Consider the following 20,728-nt stretch of genomic DNA (forward strand, 5'->3'; position numbering starts at 1 on the left):
GCCGGGCCTGGCGGCGCGGCCTCCTCCGCCTCGCTCCGGCCCGCGACCGGCCGGGGCGGGGGGCCGGGGGCCGGCGGCCGGGGGCGCGGCGCCAGGCCCGCTCGGCCGCACCCCTCCCCGGCGGCCGCGGGCGGAGCCGGCCCGCCTCAGCCGGCAGCGACGGGAGCGGCGCCGCGCCGCGGGCAGCGAGCTCCGCATTCGAACCTCCCTCGCAAAGACAGTCTCCGCCCCACAATGCACCGCGGCGGGCAGCCTTTGAAAAAGCGGCGCGGCTCGTTCAAGATGGCGGAGCTCGACCAGTTGCCTGACGAGAGTGAGTAGCACCTCAAAGCGCCCCCCGCCTGCGGCCGGCCGCCCGCCCCCGGGCTGCGCCGGCCGGGACGGGCAGCCGTGCCCTCCGCCGGGCGAGCGGGCCGGCTGCCAGCCCCGCCGCGCTCCCCCGGTGCTCCCACTCCGGGGTTGCCGCCGCGTCGCCGCCTTTGTTATGGTGTCTGTGTGCTGGTTTCTGGGGTGGTGTGAGCGCCGGGGCCGGAAACCGAAAGCCCGGGGGCCCGGCGCGCGCCCGGCGGAGGCGGGGGCCGCTGTCCCGGCCCGACTCGGGCCCCCGGCCGGGTGGGGGAGGAGCGGCCCCGGGACCGCGGGGGCCGTCCGCGCCGCCTGCCCCGCTCGCCCGGCGCCGAGGGACGCCCGGCGGGGTTATGTAACCCGCCCGGCCGGGGCCGCGCGGGGCGGGGGCCGGGGAGGGGCTGCCCGGGCCCGGCGTCGCGTCCTGTCGCGGCTCCTGCCTCTGCAGGCGCTCGGGATCCCCGCTGTCCTCCCCCCCCAACCCCCCCTCCGCTGTGTCCACCCCTGGAAGTGTTTCCGTGTCAAAGGGCTGGCCCCTTCTCCTGGGACCACAGGTGGCCGTGGACCTTTCCGGGGGGGATCCAGGCCGGGCGCCCCAGTGTACAGGTAGCCCCCAGCCCGCAGACTTCCTGGTGCGCGTTGGTGCCTTCAGAATCATGGGGGTACCTTTCTGCATGGCTGAGAGCATCGCAGCATGCACACACGGTGCCCTGCCTGACACCCACCCCTGCGATCGCCTGCCTTGACGGGGTTTGCTCACCCTGCCGCCTCTGACCTGCACACTCACCCGTGTTTAGTAAGTGCAAGCACCAATTCCGTAGTTTAAGCACGACAGGGCGGAATTTTGTAATTTACAGTGTTGTACGAAGTATGGAAGAAGGCAGGTATTTGAGTTAATTACAGAAGGGTCCTGATCCACACTCACTATTCTAGGTTTATGTGTGCCTATCGTTTGTGAGAGTCTTAGCGTAATAAAAACAAAAGTCTCGATCACAGCTGAATCCAACTGGGCAAGCTGGAGGCAAATAGACACTCTTAAAATGAGAGCTACATACAGCCAACTCTGTTTTCTTTGTGGGGTCATGTATCCTTAATGTGTTACAAAGTGAAAAGTTCAACTTACCAAACTGGCGAAGAGAGTTTGTGTTTTAAATTTGTTCTAGACCAGAGCAGAGCAGGCTCCAGTAGAATTTTCTGGTTGATGGAAATACTGATGGATTTTGTAATGTCCAGGAGGGTAGCCACGAGGCACCCACGAGGGCTGCAGAACTCTCCAGATGTGGCTAGAGTGACGGAGGAACAGAATTTTAAATTGTATTTTCATTAGTTGAAATTTACGAGGTCTCATTGGACTGGGCACATCCTTGGACCATCCATGAGTTTTGTTGTTTCTTGTTTGGCCAACACAGTTGTGATTTCAGAAGCCCCCAAATAAGGGTGGGCCTACTAAACACAACATGCTTGTCATCTGAAAATCTGTGCTATCTTTAGAATAAAGATGTTTTATCACAGCTTAGAAGTCACACCCACTAGACCTGTTATTTTGATTACTGTGGTCATTCTGTTGAGATGACAGACGTTTTAAGTGGCTTTCTTTTAACTGTCATTTGGAATATTTGCTTGTCATTGTTAAACATTTATTGAGGACTTACTATGGTTCTTTGTAGAGACTTGGGACTCACAGTAGGGTTCAAATTCCAGCTACACTCTCAAACTATATAACTGACATTTATATTACTTTGTTGTTTTTTTTTTAATTTTTTAAGATTTTATTTATTTATTTGACAGAGACACAGCCAGAGAGGGAACAGAAGCAGGGGGAGAGGGAGAGGGAGAAGCAGGCTTCCCGCGGAGCAGGGAGCCCGATGCGGGGCTCGATCCCAGGACCCTGGGATCATGACCTGAGCTGAAGGCAGACACTTAACGACTGAGCCACCCAGGCGCCCCATTTATATTACTTTGTGACACCTCTGGTCCATTGGGGTGTATATGGGCGTACACCTGTGTTTGTGTGGTGTAGGTCTTATTTAGCTAGACCACAACTTGTTGAAAGCAGGAATTGCCTTACTTCGTTGGTCACATAGAGCTACATATCGGGTATATGTAAAAATTTGATTTATATGGAATCGAAGGTAGGATAAGAGGCATTCCTTATGAACCTAGAGCAGAGTCTTGGAAAGGAAAAGTGATTTCAGTTTGATACTGGAAATAGCTGTATGTTCCTCTGCCAATTTTAGTCAAAGGGGCTGGCTTGTGAATTAGCCAATAGCCGGTATAACATTATCAGTGATAAAAGTTACCATCTGAGTACTTACTGTGAACCAGATGCTGTGCAAAGCGTATGATACGCATTTGCTCACTGAGTGCTCATTTCAGTCGACTAAGTACTCTTAGGAGCTGGACTGTGTGTATGAGGAATCGGAGGCTCTCTTCTGCCCAGGCCTTTCCTCTGAGCTCGCAGACTCAGTATCCCTTGCCTGTTTCACATCTCCTCTTAGATGCCTCAGTGGCCCCTCGGACTTCACGGGTTCAAGACCTACGTCATAATCCAGGGGTTCCTGTCTTAATGAATGGCTCCACTGTGCGTTCACTGAAACCTGAAGGCTAGCTTTGGCCCTTCCCTGTCTTCCATGTCCCATATTGAAGGCTTTACTACATCTTGTAACTTTTACCTTCTCCATGTCTCGATCTGCCTACTTCTCACCATCTCCTGCCCCAGCCAGAGTGACGCTCCTGTGCACCAGTCACCATTAACCCACGGCCTGCCCCCACCCTCCAGCCTACATGCGGCCTGAGCCGTCCTTCCAGAATGTGTACATGTCATCCTGCTGCTTGGAACAGTTTAGTAGGCATAAGAGCCTTTGGACTCTGGCCGCACTCCACCTCTCCGGCTTCAGTTTGTACCACTCTTCCTCTCATCCTGTCCCTTTGGGCTAAATTTGGCCTTTTTCATTCCCTGTACTCCCCAGGCTTTCTTCTTTCTTTTTCTTTTCTTTTTCTTTTCTTTTCTTTTTTTTTTTTTTTTTTGCACACGCTGCTCTCATTGTCTGGACTGCGCTTGCTTCCCCTTGCTTGCAGTTGATAGCTACTTACCCTTCAGATCCCATTTTAAGCTTCTTTAGAAAGTTAGTTTCTGTCCATGACAAAGATTACATCTTCTTATTAAATCTTTTCCTACCACCATGGAGCTCCTTGGTGGCACCTGTCTCAGTTGCAGCTTTACATCTGTTCACGTGATTGGCTAGAAGCCTCCTGGAGAAGGTACCATTTCTGTTTTGCTTCATGCTTGCATTTCTTGTTCCATGCATAACACCTGGCTCGCTTCTCTGACCCTTTTCCATGGCCCTCTTCGTTTGCTAGCTACTCCCTAAGCACCGTGCCCTTTCTCCCTGTTCCTTGAATGTTCCAGCCGTTCTATCTCAGGGGTTTTTTTTTGTTTTTTTTTTTGTTTTTACCTGTTAATTCTGCCCAGACTCGTTGCTTTGACCTGCTCCCTCAAGACTACTCCTTTTTAGATGTTACCTCCTTAGAGAAGCCTTCCCTCACTGCCCTGTGTAAAATAACCACTCCCCCGACTGAGATCCCCTCGTTTGTTTCCTTTATGACAACTGCCACGCATCATTGTCATTTCATGTACTTGTTTCTTGTGTGTCTCCTCCCACTGGAGTGTAAACTCGCAGAGAGCAGAGGCCTTCTGCTCTCTCTTGGCCTTCAGGTAATCCCAGCCCCGAGAATAGTGCAGTAGCAGGCGTTCAGTGGAGCCTTTGTTGTTGATTGATCAAAGTAATGGTAGCAATAAGCATGATCTAAAAATTAGCCGTGTGCTATGTGCATTGTTCTCGAAGCACTTTAACATATGGTAACTTGTCTAATCCCCATTTTACAGATAAGAATCAGCAGCACAGGGAAGTAAAGTAAATTTCTTAAGTAACCCAGCAAAAAGTGGCCGAACTGGGATTCAAACACAGCTAGTCTCCATGTGTGCTTTTGACCACTATGCTATACAGCCTCTCAGAGAAAGGGTTAAAAGTGGTGGGTCAGAATCCCCAGGACAGAGTCTGGCCTTCATGGAGCAGGAATGGACATCCTTGCGGCTCACACCTCTTCCTTCAGATCTCTGCTCAAATATCACCCTCAGAGAAGCTACTCATGAGCACCTCTTAGAAAAATAGTCTTCCCTGTCCCAACCCCGGCCCACGTTCCTGTTATACTGCTTTACCACCCCCACCACCCCTACCCCCACCCCATAATCACTCGATGTGCGCATTTGTCTCCCTTCCCTAGAATGTAAACTCCATGGGCGTGGGGACTTTGGCTCTTTTGCATGTTCTTGTCCCCCCCCCCCCCGCGGGCCTACAGCAGGGACTGGGGGGTGCAGTCGGCACTCTACATATTCAGTGGATGAGTGGATGCTACCACTTTTTCTAAAGTGAGCCGTATTTCTCTGGTAACTACGTGGCCATGTGCCCTGTCCACTAGCCGCTTCCCAGTTGTGTTCCATGTGAGGCCTTTTAGCTAGACTTTATGGCCTCTCTCCCCCACTTCACCCCCACAGTTCTACTTCCACTGGTCATTAAACCACTGTGCCATTTAGAGGCCGGTCAGATGTCCTGTTACCCAGTCTCCACATCTATGCAAGAGTAGAGTGAGAGCAAGGGTGGCTTTGGTGTTGATGGCTTGTCTGTTCTGTAAGCGTCTCGTCCTGCCCTGCAGAGGAAAAGTCAGCTGAAGTTTAGGGATCGGAGTGGCATAAAAATATTTCATAGCCAGAGCCGCAGTACATTCTCGTTGTTTCTCCTTTAAAGTCTGTTGTCCATTTATAGGAGTTGTAAATCATGGCTGCTTCAGTTGAACACCAAGGAGAATTAATCTGTCTTCTCTGATTTTTTACCTGGTTCGTATTCTTCTTTCTTGCTTTATCCCCTGGAATCATCCTTTATTTATGTATATTTGTGTTTTTATGAAATACCATAATGGATTGGCTCCTTAGAGTTATTTGCACACATTTTGAACTTGCCATTTAAAAATTTGTCTTTTCTCAGTGCAGGTAAATGACCAGCCTTTCAGAAAACAACTACTGCCTGATCTTAGATTATATTCTGTCAAACATAAATGGATGTCACAGTAACTGAGATGAGAACTAGCTGGTTCCAAAATAAACCAAATTACTTTCTTAATTAATTTATTTTAAAGATTTTATTTATTTATTTGACAGAGACACAGCAAGAGAGGGAACACAAGCAGGGGGAGTGGGAGAGGGAGAAGCAGGCTTCCCGAGGAGCAGGGAGCCTGAGTTGGGGCTTGATCCCAGGACGCTGGGACATGACCTGAGCCAAAGGCAGACGCTTAACGACTGAGCCACCCAGGTGCCCCTAAAATAAAGCAAATTTTAAAAATGAGGGATGATATGTAAATAATTTGACTATAATAAAAGAAAAACGTGTTCTAAACTGTTTTTTTTTTTTTTTCTAAGTTAAAGAGGGAGATTTCACTCAGGTAGAATTCTGTGAATAATTTCTATTTTGGAGTGTAGAAAGGATTTTTTTCTGTTAATTTTTGTTGTTGTTGAGCTATAATTGACATTTAACATTGTATTCGTTTTAGGTGTGCAGCATAATGATTTGATGTGTGTGAAATGATTGCCTCACCTGGGTTAGTTAACACCCATCACCACACATGGTTACAATTTTTTTTCCTATGGTGAGCACTTTTAAGATCTCCTTTCTTAGCACCTTTCATGTATACAATACAGCATTGTTAACTGTGGGCTCTGTGCTCTGTGGCACATCTCCAGGATTTATTTATCTTGTAACTGAAAGTTTGTACATTTTGACTGCTTTTACCCATTTTGTCCATGCCCCCAACCCCCACCTCTCACAACCACCAGTCCATTCTCTGTATCTAGGAGTTCAGGTTTTGGGTTTTTGTTTTAAGATGCCAGAGAGATCGTCCTTTATTATTTTTCAAATGACTTGGACTTCTTTGCAATATACATCTTCAATTCTGAGATTTTCAATTTAGTGCTCTCCCTGTCTCATAAAAATGTATTTTCCTGTATTTTCTCCTGCTTCCCCTCACCCCTAGATCCCATCCTTTATTCACACCAGGGCCTGTAGCCCAGTGTGTCTTCAGAGTGGGCCTGAGGGTTACCTGCAATGGAACCCCCGAGGACCTTTATTAATAACACAGCTTCTGCATGCGTGAGGTGCTTCCTAGTTATTCTAATATACACTGAGTCTTGTTTTAGGCAGTGAACCCCTCCATCGGTATGCTAGCCCCTCTGACTCTTCTGAACTCCCTTTTCCAGCTTGTGTCTTGAAGGGTTGCACACATCTGCATTCTAGACTTTCCTAGGCACTTTGTTGCCTGATACCCACAGCGCCCCTGGATGATTTTCACTTTCTCTTCTCTCTGCTCTATTACTGCTTCCGACCTTTGCTTCAGTAAACATCAGTCCCTGTCTCTCCTCCTTCTCCAGCACCCGAATACTTCTGGATGTGGATGCCAAATCTCTCTGCACCTGCTCTCCCCCTTCCCTCTCTTGGAGAGGCCTCTGGTTCTCGCTTCAACAGGACTCCCAGATATCTCTCTCCAGCTCTTCCTTACCTTATGGGACCTCTGGCCGATAGCTTGAACGGCCCTCTGTTTACCTCTGATGGCACGTCCCACCGTCACTTCAGCCTCAGCACCACTAAAACCAGACGGGTCACTCTCACCTGGTAGCCAAGTTCTTTTTCTCTCACATTGATTATGAAATAATATTGATTTGTTTTAATTGCAGGCTCTTCAGCAAAAGCCCTTGTCAGTTTAAAAGGTAAGACCATAGCATGATTCTGTAGATATGGCATAAGCTAGAAATTTAGTTCATTAAATTGATCTGGGTATAGTCTTTTCTGTCTAAGTTAGGATTCAGTATAGCTTTTAAGTATTGGTTTTCACTGATGATAATTTTAAATTCATGGGCTGTTTTAGGAGAATTGGTCCTTGGTTGTTGAAATTATTAAGAAAATTTTTCCCTGAGAATTACTGATGACAGAACTTTTTTCTTTTTCCAATTTTTTAAGTAAGCTCTTTGCCCAGTGTGGGGCTTGAACTCATCACCTGGAGATCAAGAGTCGCACGCTCCACCAACTGAGCCAGCCAGGTGCCCCAAGAACTTTTTGTTTTTTGTTTTTTTTTTAAGATTTTAAGTAATCTCCACACTGAATGTGGGGCTTGAACTCACCACCCTGAGATCAAGAGTCACACGCTCCCTGTGAGCCAGCCAGGTGCCCCAAACCCCAGGAACTTTTTGATTTTTTTTTAAAGATTTTATTTATCTGTCAGAGAGAGAGAGAGAGAGAGAGAGAGAGAGCACCAGTGGGGAGAGCGGCAGGCAGAGCAGGCAGAGGGAGAAGCAAGCTCCCCGCTGAGCAAGGACCCCGATGTGGGACTTGATCCCAGGGCCCTGGGATCATGACCTGAGCCGAAGGCACATGTTTCACCGACTGAGCCACCCAGGTGTCCCCCTCCAGGAACTTTTTAACTAACATTGCAGACATCTTACTAGAGTGAAAGCATTTATTGAACAGCTGTGCTCAGCGGTATTTTTGCTTAAGAGTTTATATTTTTAGCGGGGCACCTGGGGTGGCTCAGTCAGTTAAGGGGCTGGCTCTTGACCTCAGCTCAGGTCTTAACCTCAGGGTCCTGAATTCGAGCCCCTCATTGGGCTTCAATGCTGGGTGTGGAGCCTACTTAAAAAAAAAAAAAAGTTTATATTTTTAGGAATTCTGCTTTCTAAGTAATAATGCAAGTCTCTTGATATGAAAGAATGACAGTACTTTTCCTAAGAACAGGGTTATACATATTCCTTGATCTTGCTTTCTTTCTGCAAGTACATTAGAACAAGCCTCTTACTGTAGTTTGTTTTGATTTTTTGCTTGAGCAGGGTTCTACTAAGTAAGTAAGTCTGGAACCAAGCTATGCTCAAAAGGTCACTAGTACTTTTAGTTTTTTTAAAGCTACTGTATTGTGCTTTGGATTGGTGATTTGGATTGGTGATTTACCAAATCAAGTCCTGGCTTGAGAAAACTTAACCTTCCAGGACTACCGTAATTTATTTGCCTAGCAGGATCAACCCTGGTCCACCTCTTTCCTTTTGTACTTAAAATGTACATCTGAAAACGTATTCCATTATTCTTTTCCTCCCAATATAAAAATTCTTTTTTTTAAAAAAAGACTTATACAAGTGATACATTTCTTACAGAAAAAAATTAGGAAATGCTGATGAGCAGCTAGAAGAAATGAAAATAACTATCTTGTGTGTATTCATCCCAGGTTTCTGTGTCTTTCTCTACATAAACATACCCTTTTTATAAAAGTTAAACTCACCGTTCTGTATTTTTATAATATGTCTAATCAATTACTTGATTGGATTTTTTCTGGTTGCATACAACTCTGAAGACATTTCTTTGAATCAAGGAAAACAGAAACACCCACACATTTTATTTTTGTATATCCACAGCTTCACTTATTGATGCAGGAAACATTTAGAAATATACTCTAAATTCAAGGTTAGAAGCTTTTTCCATTTTTCCACTGCACTGTTTCAATCAGATTGTACTTAAGCTCCTTAGCAAATTAGAATAAAGGAATTACTAAAAACACAAAGAAACCACACATATTTTAATATGAGAATTTAATACTTTCATGATGCAGTGCCTTGTCAAATTATGTAGAGTTTGACAAAAAAAATACAGAAGAGATTTTTCATTTGTAATAAACCAAAATTACTGTGGCCAGTATATTTTTTCCATATTGGTAAATATTTCAGATATATTGCTATTAATAAAAAGACAATGCTCATTGTATAAAATCCTTTGAACTAAACTTAAATCTTACTAGTAATAATTACTTATTACAGAGGGAAGCTTATCTAACACATGGAATGAAAAATACAGCTCTTTACAAAAAACACCTGTTTGGAAAGGCAGGAATACGGGCTCCGCTGTGGAGATGGTAAGGAAATAGTTTTTCTTACTCTTTAGAATATGATAGCTAAATTGTATGATTGTCATGTGCGCAGCTCTTACAGGACAATAAGAGTCTCCTAAGGTTCTTCCCGACTCCAAGCATTTGAGTCTTTAAAGTGTCATTGAGTGTAGTATACGATCATACTTAGTCTGGAGCCTTTGATAATCTGGTCACCAGTAAGCATTTGTTAAGTAATTGTGGTTTCTTTAGACAGGATTAAAAAAAAACTCTAACAACCCTAAATCATCCTTTATTTAGAATATAAAAAATTTCATATGGTTCTGGTCCCTGCTAAAAATGTATAAATAAGTGGTAAGATAATAAAATCTTGTATAGGTCAAGGGTAAGTACGTGTAGGGGAGAAGGGACTTCTTTCAGGGCTGTGGAGTATTAAGACTCTTGGTTGGTTTAATTTCAAGGGTCAGTACCTCTAGCCTTGACCCGGTTGGGTGTTGCCCATATGTTGTTAGCCCTCTGTACCTACCTCTCCCTTCCAACTGGGCATGCAAGTCTGTCTGCAGTGGTGGAGAAGGATTTGAAACAGGATGTTGGTATGATTGGGATATTATTTCTTTTGTTCTTCTGCCTGAATGAGGCCTCTAAACCTAGGGTGGACTGTAAATTGTTCCTATTACAGACCCTTTAGTGAACAATGTCCTTTGGGTACTTCAACAAAAGTTAGTTCTGGTTCTGCAGCCTAGTTTAGGCTACAGTCACTTACCAAATACCTGTGACAGGTGTCTTGTACTTTTATTCACAGATGGAAATTCAGTTAACAATTTTTGACAGTGCATCTAGTGCATTATTATACATTGAGATTGACTCTCTCGAGTGATCTAGTAACTTTGTCCAGCGCAGCCCCATGTGGCCAACACAGCATGTGATACACCCAAGTACTATTAATCCAAGCACTAACATAATGAGAACTGGAATTTCCAGAACTTGTTTTCCTCTCGTCACCATTCAGGGATGCTAAGGATACTTGGGTTCCAGTTTTAATCGTCAGCTAGGTGTTTCATTTAGTCATCAGCTAGATGTTTTGATTGTAAACAAATTGCATAAATATGTACTACTTTGTAAATCTAAGGTTCTTTGTATTCGAAGCTTGGTGTACTTTGTATTACCCATCCTTATCCTTCCAGGCTGCTGAGAGTCCAGCATTAGCTGTGTCTCCCAAGTATAGAATTGTATTTTGGAATAAAAATGGGACCTGTTCAGTCTTTTTATTAACTAAACAAATTTCTACCATAGCCTTTCAGAAATTCAAAACGAAGTCGACTCTTTTCTGATGAAGATGACAGACAGATAAATACAAGGTCACCCAAAAGAAACCAGAGAGTTGCAATGGTCCCACAGGTATGTGTGTCACCAGCGTTTTGTTCCATGTGAAAGGAAGTGAAAAATTGCTCAGCGTAATAAGGTTTATTTTTTATTCTTCTGTTACATTTTGAGTAACAAGTTCTTTTTCTTAAGTCAGTGCTCCAGCTCAGCTCCTATATTAGTTACCTAGAAAGGCCATTATTTTATTGATGGACTTTTTCCGGGAGTAGAAAGCCGGTCCTCAGTCTTAAAAATGCACACTTTTAAGCGCGGAGAGGAGAGTGGACTTTAAGCAGATGGATTTGGCAATAGGGAATCAGTTTGGAGTTTTGCATAGAAATGAGAGGTGGGGGGGGGAACATTTTACTTTATCACTGAGGAAAGTGTGTTGAAGACTTCTTACCCAAAGGAAGAAACTAACTATATAGCATGAAGTCATACCTTCTTTTTCATTTTTGGCATTTGTTTTTCAGTAAAAGATTAATTTATTTGATTTCCTCTCATTAGTTTTTTAACTTTTTTTTAAATTGAAGTGTAATTAACAGACAGGGTTATGTTATTTTCAGGTGCATGGTACAATGATTGAACAATTCTCAGTGCTCATCATGATAAGTGCACTGTTGTTTTTTTTTTTTAAGATTTATGTATTCATTTGAGAGAGAGAGAGAGCAGGGTGGGTAGGGACAGAGGGAGAGGGAGAATCTCAAGCAGACTGTGAGCTCAGCATGGAGTCCGACACGGGGGCTCGATCTCACAACCCTGAGATCATGACCTGAGCTGAAACCAAGAGTTAGACTCTTAACTTACTCTGCCACCCAGGTGCCCCATGATAAGTGTACTCTTAATTGCTTTCACCTCTCTCACCTATTCCCCCACCCACCTTCCCTCTGGCGAACACCTCTGTGTTCAAGAGTCTGGGTTTTTTTGGTCTATTTTTTTTCTTTCTTAAAATCCATGTATGAGTGAAATCATATGGTATTTTTCTGACTAATTTCATTTAGCATTATATTCTGTGGCATTACCAATGTTGTTGCAAATGGCAAGATTTCATTCATTTTTATGGCTGAATAATATTCCATTGTATATATACACCACATGTTCTTTATCCATTCATCTATGGATGGACACTTGGGCTGCTTCCATATCTTGTCTGTTGTAAATAATGTTGCAGTAAACATAGCAATCTGTCTTTTTGAATTAGTGTTTTTGTTTTCTTTGGGTAAATACCCAGTAGTAGGAATTTATTTATTTGTCAGAGAGAGAGAGAGCGCGCAAGCAGGGGGAGCGGCAGGCAGAGGGAGAAGCAGAATCCCCGCTGAGCAGGGAGCTCAATGCGGGGCTCGATCATCATGACCTGAGCTGAAGGCAGACTCTTTTTTTTTTGTTAAAGATTTTATTTATTTATTCATGAGAGACGGGGGGGGGGAGAGAGAGAGAGAGAGAGAGAGAGAGAGAAGCAGAGGGAGAAGCAGGCTCCCAAGGAGCAGGGAGCCTGATGCGGGACTCGATCCCAGGACCCTGGGATCATGACCTGAGCCGAAGGCAAACGCCCAACCACCTGAGCCACCCAGGCGCCCCTGAAGGCAGACTCTTAACTGATTGAGCTGCCCAACAGCCCCTCCTCTCCAACTATTTATTAGGAAAATTTTCAAACCTACAGAAAACTGGTCTCTATGACTGTGAAACCATCCTGCCCCATCTCTGTCCACCCTCCTTCCCCCAGGCACGTCGTTCCTTCTAGAGCTAGTTTACAAAGTGCTTTCTACTTCTGAGCCATATGGAGCAGATATAAATAAGACAAACATGATACGAGACTCCTTCAAATATGTGAAAAGTTTTTATATCCTATGAGTTTTCTCTTTTCTTCTTTTAATATACCTGTTTCTTTCCATCTTCATTTATGCGACATGGCTTGTTCTGTTCCCCTTCTAGTCTCAATCTGTTGGATTCTGTGGGTTTCTTTAAGGAGCCCTGTCCAGAGCTGACTAATTGTAAAAACCAACTTTTACTGAGTACTTAGTGTGTGCCAGATTCTGTTTTAAGCACTGTGTATACATGGCTTTGATTTGGTCTTCAGCAACCCTGATGACCTAGGCTATGCTCTTATTTCCCGTTTTTCAGCTGAAGAAACAGACACAGGGAAGTATCCTGCTCCCGATCCCAAAGCTCGGAAGTGAAGGCTGACACACAAATGACCTGCAGCCTGTCTCCGGGGCCTCTTTTTTTCTGTTGTCCTAACAGCTTTATTTTTATTTATTTGTTTTTTAAGATTGATTGATTTATTATAGAGCATGTGGGGGGCAGGGAGAGGCAGAGGGAGAGGGGAAGCAGATACCCCGCTGAGCACGGAGCCTGCTGCAGGGCCTCCATCTCACAGCCCCGAGATCATGACCCCAGCCGAAAGCAAGAGACACCCAACCGATTGAGCCAACCAGGCGTCCCCTAACAGCTTGATTGAGATATGATTCACATGCCATACGATTCAACTATTTAAAGCGTACCTCAGTGGTTTTAATATATGTACAGACTTGTGCACCCAATGTTAGGACATCTTCATCACCCCAAAAGAAACCCTGTACCAGTGACTCTCTGTTTTCCGTCTGTTGAAGAAACCCCTAAAGTGTGATTGCTACCACGAGGATATTTACATTTAAACTTTGGAAGATACTACTATATATTCATAGAAGGGGATCTTTAACACAGTTATATAGCCAATGAGCCACTAATACCCTATTTAAATAAAATCTGGGTCAGTAACTCAATAGAAAGAAAAATAGCACTTTTTTCTGATAATGATATTTTACAATAATTTGGTTGTTATTTATGCTACACAACTCCCAACACACATTTTTTTTTTACATTAAAAAGTTAATTTTTTAAAGTAGCGTGTGCTATCCTGAATTGGATTCTGGGACAGAAAAAGCACGTTAATGGAAAAACTGAAGAAATCCACATAAAGTCTGTAATTTAGTTGATAGTATTGTAACTGTTAGTTTCTTAGTTTTGACAAACCATGATTTTGTAAGATGTTCGTATTAGGGAAAACTGGGTGAAGGGCATATGGGAACTCAGTACTATCTTTGCAACTTTACTATAAATTCAAAAATTTTCCAAAGCTAAAGGCTTTTAATAAAAAAATAAAAAGTTAGTTTTTACCTCTACCAGTTCTCCACATCTACCTCCCTCATTAACTGGTAACTACTGGAATTAGTTTGATTAGCCTTTTAGATCTTTATAGACCTTTCTTAAAATTTTATATGTAATTCAGTTTTCATTTAAAAGTCTGGTTTTGAGATTTGGCCATGCTGATTGATTCAGATCGATGACAGATAGACTGCAATATTTTGTTTCTTTTTACTGTTATATATTATTCAGCCTTACAGTACCTTAGTTTATACATTCTTCTACTTGTGGGCATCTAAGTGGCGTCTAGGTTCTCCCTATTACAGACAATGCTGTACTGAACACCCCAAGCACATCTGTATAAATGTGCAAGTGTTTTTCTGGGACAGATGCCTGAAGTGTGGAATTGCTGGGTCATAGGATATACACATTTAAACATTTTAAATTATTCTCCAAGGACATTGTGCTGGTCTATATTTTCTTCCTTTTTTTTTTTTTTTTAAAGATTTTATTTATTTGTCAGAGAGAGGGAACACAAGCGGGGAAAGTGGCAGGCAGAGGGAGAAGCAGGCTCCCTGCTAAGCATGGAGCCCGATTTGGGACTTGATCCCAGGATCTTGGGATCATCACCTGAGCCAAAGGCAGATGACTAACCGACTGAGCCACCCAGGCATCCCTGGTCTATATTTTCTACCAACAATACATCATAGTGCCTGTTTTCCCAAATGCTTGCCAGCTCAGTATATAAACAAACATCTAGATTGTTGCCAATCTGATAATAGCATCACCCTGGTTCTGGGTGGCATTTCTTTTTTTTTTTTTTTTAAAGATTTTATTTATTTATTTGACAGAGAGAGAGAGAGAGAGTACAAGTAGGCAGAGTGGCAGGCAGAGAGAGAGGGAGAAGCAGGCTTCCCGCTGAGCAGGGAGCCGGACGTGGGGCTCGATCCCAGGACCCCAGGATCATGACCCGAGCCGAAGGCAGCCACTTAACCAACTGAGCCACCAGGCGCCCCTGGGTGGCATTTCATCTATGAGTGACGTCGAGGTACTTTTCATGTATGTTTAAAAACGATTTCTATCCTGTAAACTGTTTGTCTTTTTTTCTTATTTTCTGTTAGATTCTTGGTCATTTTCTTATTCATTTGTAAGAATTTTATAACATTCTATAATTAAGAATATTAGCCCTTTGACTCCTTAAATTGGTTGTAATTTTTTTCAGTTTGTAGTTTGTCTTTTGACTTTGTTTCTGTATTTTTATTATGTAGGATTGAAAAGAAATTAAGGGTCAGATAAAACTGTCTTTCCTTTTATGACTTCTTGGGTTTATACTTACTCAGAGAGATCTTCCTTGTCTAAAATTTATACTTTTTGAATTCACTCAAATTTATTTCATTTTTTTTAATACTTAAATTTTCAATCCATCCTGAATTTATTCTGGAATAAGGACTGAGGTATCTCTGGATAATTGTCTGTAATAGTAAAAACTTAGACACCACTTAAATGCCCATAGGTAGAAGAATGTATAAACTACAGTACGGTAAGGCTGAATAATATATAACAGTATAAAGAAACAAAATATTGCAGTCTGTCTATCTGTCATCGATCTGAATCAATCAGCATGGCCAAATCTCAAAACCAGACTTTTAAATGAAAACTGAATTACAGAATGATGATTTCTATGAATACACATATAAAATTTTAAGAAAGGTCTATAAAGATCTAAAAGACTAATCAAACTAATTCCAGTAGTTACCAGTTAATGAGGGAGGTAGATGTGGAGAATTGGTAGAGGCAAAAATTAACTTTTTATTTTTTTATGAAAATACCCAATATTAAAATAAGGAGGGCAACCTTGTGTTCCCCCCCACCCCAGAAGACTACTTAGTTTTCCTGATAACATTGAGTGAGTAATCCATCTTTTATACATTGATTTAAAATGCTGCCTGTAGGGGTGCCTTGGGGGCTCAGTCGTTAAGCGTCTGCCTTCGGCTCAGGTCGTGATCCTGGGGTCCTGGGATCGAGCCCCACATTGGGCTCCCTGCTCCGTGAGGAGCCTGCTTCTCACTCTCCCTCTGCTGCTCCCCCTGCTTGTGCGCGCTCTCTCTCTCTGACAAATAAAAATAAAAATCTTTAAAATGCTGCCTGTATCACAAGCTAAATTCCTGCGTATATTTGGGGTTATTTCTAGACTTTGTGTCTATCCATGTCTAATGTGTCTCTGTGTGTGCTAGTGTCAAATTGTTGTAACATGGCTTTATACAATGTTTTAATGTCTGCTAAGACATTACATATCCTTTTTTTAGGTTTTCCTAAATATTCTTGCATATTTATTTTTCCGTAGGTACTTTAGAATCAACTTGACTAGGAAAAAAATCCTGTTGGGATTTTTCTTGGCATTGCACTAATATTATGAATTAATTTATGCTATGTGACATGTTTGTTGCATTGAGACTCTCTGTCCAAGAACTGGTTTTAGTTCCACTTATTCAAGCCTTAGTGTCCCTCTGTAGACTTTAAAATATTTTTCCATGTTGATCTTGAACATTTGTTAAGTGTATTCCTGAGTATTTAATACTTTTGTGCTTGTCACTTTTGCTTTCATAAACAGGATATTTCTTCTGTTTTATTGTCTGTAAATAGTTCCCACTTATACAGAGAAAAGTAGTGGTTTTTTAAGATACTGATTTTTGTATGTTAACTTTGTATTTGCCCAGTTTATTAAATTCTGTACTATTTTAAATGGTTACAGTTGTTTTCTTGAGTTTTCGAGGACAGTCATATCACCTTCAAATAATGGTTTTGTTTTCTCCTTTACAGTTTTTATTCCTCTTATTGGATAATTCCATCAAAACAACATTAAAAAATTGTAGTGATAGTCAATATCTTGGTCACATTCTTCACTTTAATGACAATGTTTTTAGTATTTTAACATTGAATATGATAATGACTTGGATTAGAATGAGGAGAAATAAATTTTACAGGTTAAGAAAGTATCCATCTAGGGGCGCCTGGGTGGCTCAGTCATTAAGCGTCTGCCTTTGGCTCAGGTCATGATCCCAGGGTTCTGGGTTCAAGCCCCACATCGGGCTCCCTGCTCTGTGGGAAGCCTGCTTCTCCCCCCCCCCCACTCCCCGTTTGTGTTCCTGCTCTCGCTCACTCTTTGAAATAAATAAATAAAATCTTAAGAAAAGAAAGTAGCCATCTATTTTTGTTTTCTTGGTCAGTAGAGCTAAAGGTCCATCAGTTTTGTTGATATTTGCAAAGAACTTTGGGGGCACCTGGGTGGCTCAGTCGGTTAAGTGTCTGCCTTCAGTTCAGGTCATGATCCCAGGATCCTGGGATCAAGCCCCATGTCAGGCTCCCTGCTCAGCGGGGAGTCTGCTTCTCCCTCTCCCTTTGCCCCTCCCCCTCCCCCTGCTCTCTCTCTCGTGCACTCTCGCTCTCTCAAATGAATAAAATATTTTTAAAAAAGAACTTTTGGTTTCCTCATTTTGTCTCTTATTTTTCTGTTTCACTTATTTCTGCTTTAATTTTTATTTTCTTCTTTCTGCTTGCTTTGGGTTTTCTTTGCTCTTCTTTTTCAAGCTTAAGGTGGAGGAATAGGTTATTTATTTGAGATCCTTGTCCTTTCCTAATATAGGCATTTACCTTATAAATTAACCCCTCTCCTGCCTCCCCTGCCCCAAGCACTGCTTTAACTGTATCATTTAACTTTTGGTATATTGTGTACTTTCAGTCATTCTGTCTAATTCTGTTGAGAGTTTTTGTTAATGAATATTGAATTTTATCCAGTATCTTTAGCACCAGTAGAGGTGACCACATGATTTTTATTCATTAATAATGACAGACTATATTAATAGTTTTCTAATACTGGACCACCCTTGCATTCTTGACACAAATTCCACTTGATTGGGTGGTATTCTTTTGATGTTCCGATGATGTTTATCTGGTACCTTTTTTTTTTTTTTTTTTAATTTGAGAGAGGGTGAGAGTGTACACAAGAGGAGGTAGGGTCAGAGGGAGAAGCAGACTCCCCACTGAGCAGGGAGCCCGATGTGGGACTCAATCCCGGGACTCCAGGATCATGACCTGAGCCGAAGGCAGTTGCTTAACTGACTGAGCCCCACCGGTGCCCTGGTACCTTTTTTTTAAGCTTTTAAAAAATTGAGATAATATTGACATATAACATTATATAAGCTTCAGGTGTACAACATAATGATTTAATATTTGTGTACATGGTGAAATGATCACCACATTGTCTATAGTTAGCATCTGTCACCACAGTTACAAATTTTTTTCTTGTGATAAGAACTTTTAAAATCTATTCTGAAAAAAATAAAAAATAAAATCTGTTCTGTTAGCAACTTTTAAATATGCCATACAATATATGCCATAGTCGCCGTGCTGTACATTACCCCGCGACCTACTGATTTTATAACCGCAAGTCTGCACCTTCTGACCCCTGTCAACCCATTTCACCCCCCTCCCAGCAACCACCAGTCTGCTCTCTGTATTTATGAGTTTGGTTTGTGTATGATTGTTGTTGTTTTGTTTTTGGTCTGTTTTGTTTTTCGGGGGAAGTTTTTTAGATTTCACATTTAAGTGAGATCATTTGGTGTTTGTGTTTCTCTGCCTTACTTCACTTACCATAATGCCCTCAAGGCCTATCCATGTTATCGGAAATGGCAAGGTTTCATTTTTTTATACCTGAATGATATTCCTATGTGTGTGTGTATGAATGTATATATATACCACATTTTCTTTATCCATTCATCCATTGATAAACACTTAGGTTGCTTCCATGTCTTGGCTATTATAAATTATACTTCAATGAACTTTGGGGTGCAGATATCTTTTCAAGTTAGTGTTTTTGTTTGCTTCAGATAAATACCCAGCAGTGGAATTATTGAATTATAGGGTAGTTCCGTTTTAATTTTTTGGAGGAACCTCCATACTGTTGTCCACAGTGGCTACACCAATTTACATTCCCACCAATAGTGCATAGGGCTCCCTTTTTTCCACATTTTCACCAACACTCGTTATTTCTTATCTTTTTGATTCTAGTCATTCTAAAAGGTATGAGGTGATAATCCCATTGTGAATTTGCATTTCCCTGATGATGATTGATGTTGAGCACCTTTTCATGCACCTGTTGGCCATCTATCTGTAGGTCTTCAGGAAGATGTCTCTTCAGATCCTCTGCCCATTTTTTAATTGGGTTGGTTTTTTTGCCATTCAGTTGCATGAGTTTTTATATATTTTGGGTATTAACTCTTTATCAAATATACAGTTTGCAAATATTTTCACCTATTCTGTATAGTTTGCCTTTTCATTTTGTTGATTTCCTTTGCTGTGCAGAAGATTTTTAGTTTGATGTAGCCCCAGTTGTTAATTGTTTCTCTTTTTGATGCCTTTGCTTTTGGTGTCAAATTCAAAAACATCATCACCAAGACCAGTGTCTAGGAGCTTACCACTTACATTTTTTCCTAGGAATTTTATGGTTTCAGGTCTTACATTCAAGTTTTTAATCTATTTTTTTAATTTATTCTTTTATTATTTTTTTTAGAGAGGGGGAGGAGCAGAGGGAGAGAGAGAATCTTGTCTTAAGCAGGCTCTGTGCCCAGCATGGAGCCTGATGCGGCACTCGATCTCAACGCCTAGAGATCATAATCTGAGCCAGAATCAAGATTTGGATGCTTAAGTGACTGATCCACCCAGGGGCCCCAAGTCTTTAATCTATTTTGAGCTAGTTTTCTTGTATGGTGTAAGATAGTGGTCCAGTTCATTCTTTTGTATGTGACTGTCCAGTTTTCCCACCACCATTTTTTGAAGAGACTGTCCTTTCTCCATTGTATATTCTTGCCTCCTTTGTTGTAAATTAATTGACCATATATGCATGCATTTATTTCTGGGCTCTCTATTCTGTTTTATTGACCTGTGTATCTGTTTTTATGCCAATATGATACTATTTTGATTACTATAGTTTGTAATATAGTTTGAAATTAGGGAGCTTGATGCCTCCAGTTTTGTTCTTTCTCAACATTCTTTGGCTATTCAGGATCTTTTGTGATTCCATACAAATTTTAGGATTGTTCTACTTCTGTGAAAGATACCACTGGAATTTTCATAGGGATTACTTTGAATTTTAGATTGTTTTAGATAGTATGGATATTTTAACAGTATTAATTCTTCCAATCCATGAGCACGGAGAATCTTTCCAAGCATTTTCTAAAATTCATGCCACGGGGCCTGGGTACCTCAGTCGGTTAAGTGTCTGACTTCGGCTCAGATCACGACCTCAGGGTCCTGGGATTGAGCCCCTTGTTGGGCTCCTTGCTCAGCAGGGAGTCTGCTTCTCCCTCTCCCTCTGCCCCTACCCCCACTCATGGGTGCTCTCGCTCTCTTTCAAACAAATAAAATCTTTAAAAAATAAAATTCATGCAAACGAGTGTTTTTTTGAGATTTTCTTTTATTATACTTCGGTAAATTTTATCTGCTTATGCTGTCTTTATAAAAATAATTGTGAAGCTCTTTTTTTTCATTGAATTAAAACATTTTAATAGCATTGGTGCTGTGATTGATACGAATTCACTGGTGAAACCTCCTGGACCTAGTGCTTGTTTGCTTGCATTTTCTCTGTCTCTCTGTCACAATTTTCTTCCTACATAAATTGAAATTGTACCTCAGTACAAACATGGTGGAGGCAAATGTTTTCACTTTTCTTGTCAGAATACGTTATGAAACTGGAGACTTTAACTTTGTAAGAAATAATCAGAACGTTTATTTCGTTAAATAATGACAAAAAATTTTGTGTTATTGAATATTTGAGTACTTAACCATAATCTACCTTTTTACAAATGTATTCGATGTTATAGATGTTCAATTTTGCATGATGGACCTGTAATTAATCTCTATTTTTTATTGT

The 20,728-nt window shown here is 41.9% G+C and overlaps 1 protein-coding gene across 6 annotated transcripts in view; it reads left to right on the forward strand.

Moving 5' to 3' along the window:
- The first annotated feature begins 234 nt into the window (after positions 1-234).
- The window catches only part of LIN9 (lin-9 DREAM MuvB core complex component), a 62,456-nt gene continuing 41,962 nt past the window's right edge, over positions 235-20,728 (forward strand). For 4 of the 6 annotated variants that reach the window (XM_027611711.2, XM_027611712.2, XM_027611713.2 and 1 more), the window contains exons 1-4: positions 235-313; positions 7,127-7,159; positions 9,248-9,342; positions 10,609-10,713. In XM_027611711.2, the coding sequence (XP_027467512.1) occupies positions 235-313; positions 7,127-7,159; positions 9,248-9,342; positions 10,609-10,713 (312 nt within the window). Of the gene's footprint in view, positions 314-917; positions 1,142-5,949; positions 6,046-7,126; positions 7,160-9,247; positions 9,343-10,608; positions 10,714-20,728 lie in introns of those variants that run through there. The other 2 variants (XM_027611715.2, XM_027611716.2) reach the window with 2 other exon arrangements.

This window comes from Zalophus californianus, chromosome 10 (assembly GCF_009762305.2).
Source record: "Zalophus californianus isolate mZalCal1 chromosome 10, mZalCal1.pri.v2, whole genome shotgun sequence".
NCBI classification, from domain to species: Eukaryota; Metazoa; Chordata; class Mammalia; order Carnivora; family Otariidae; genus Zalophus; species Zalophus californianus.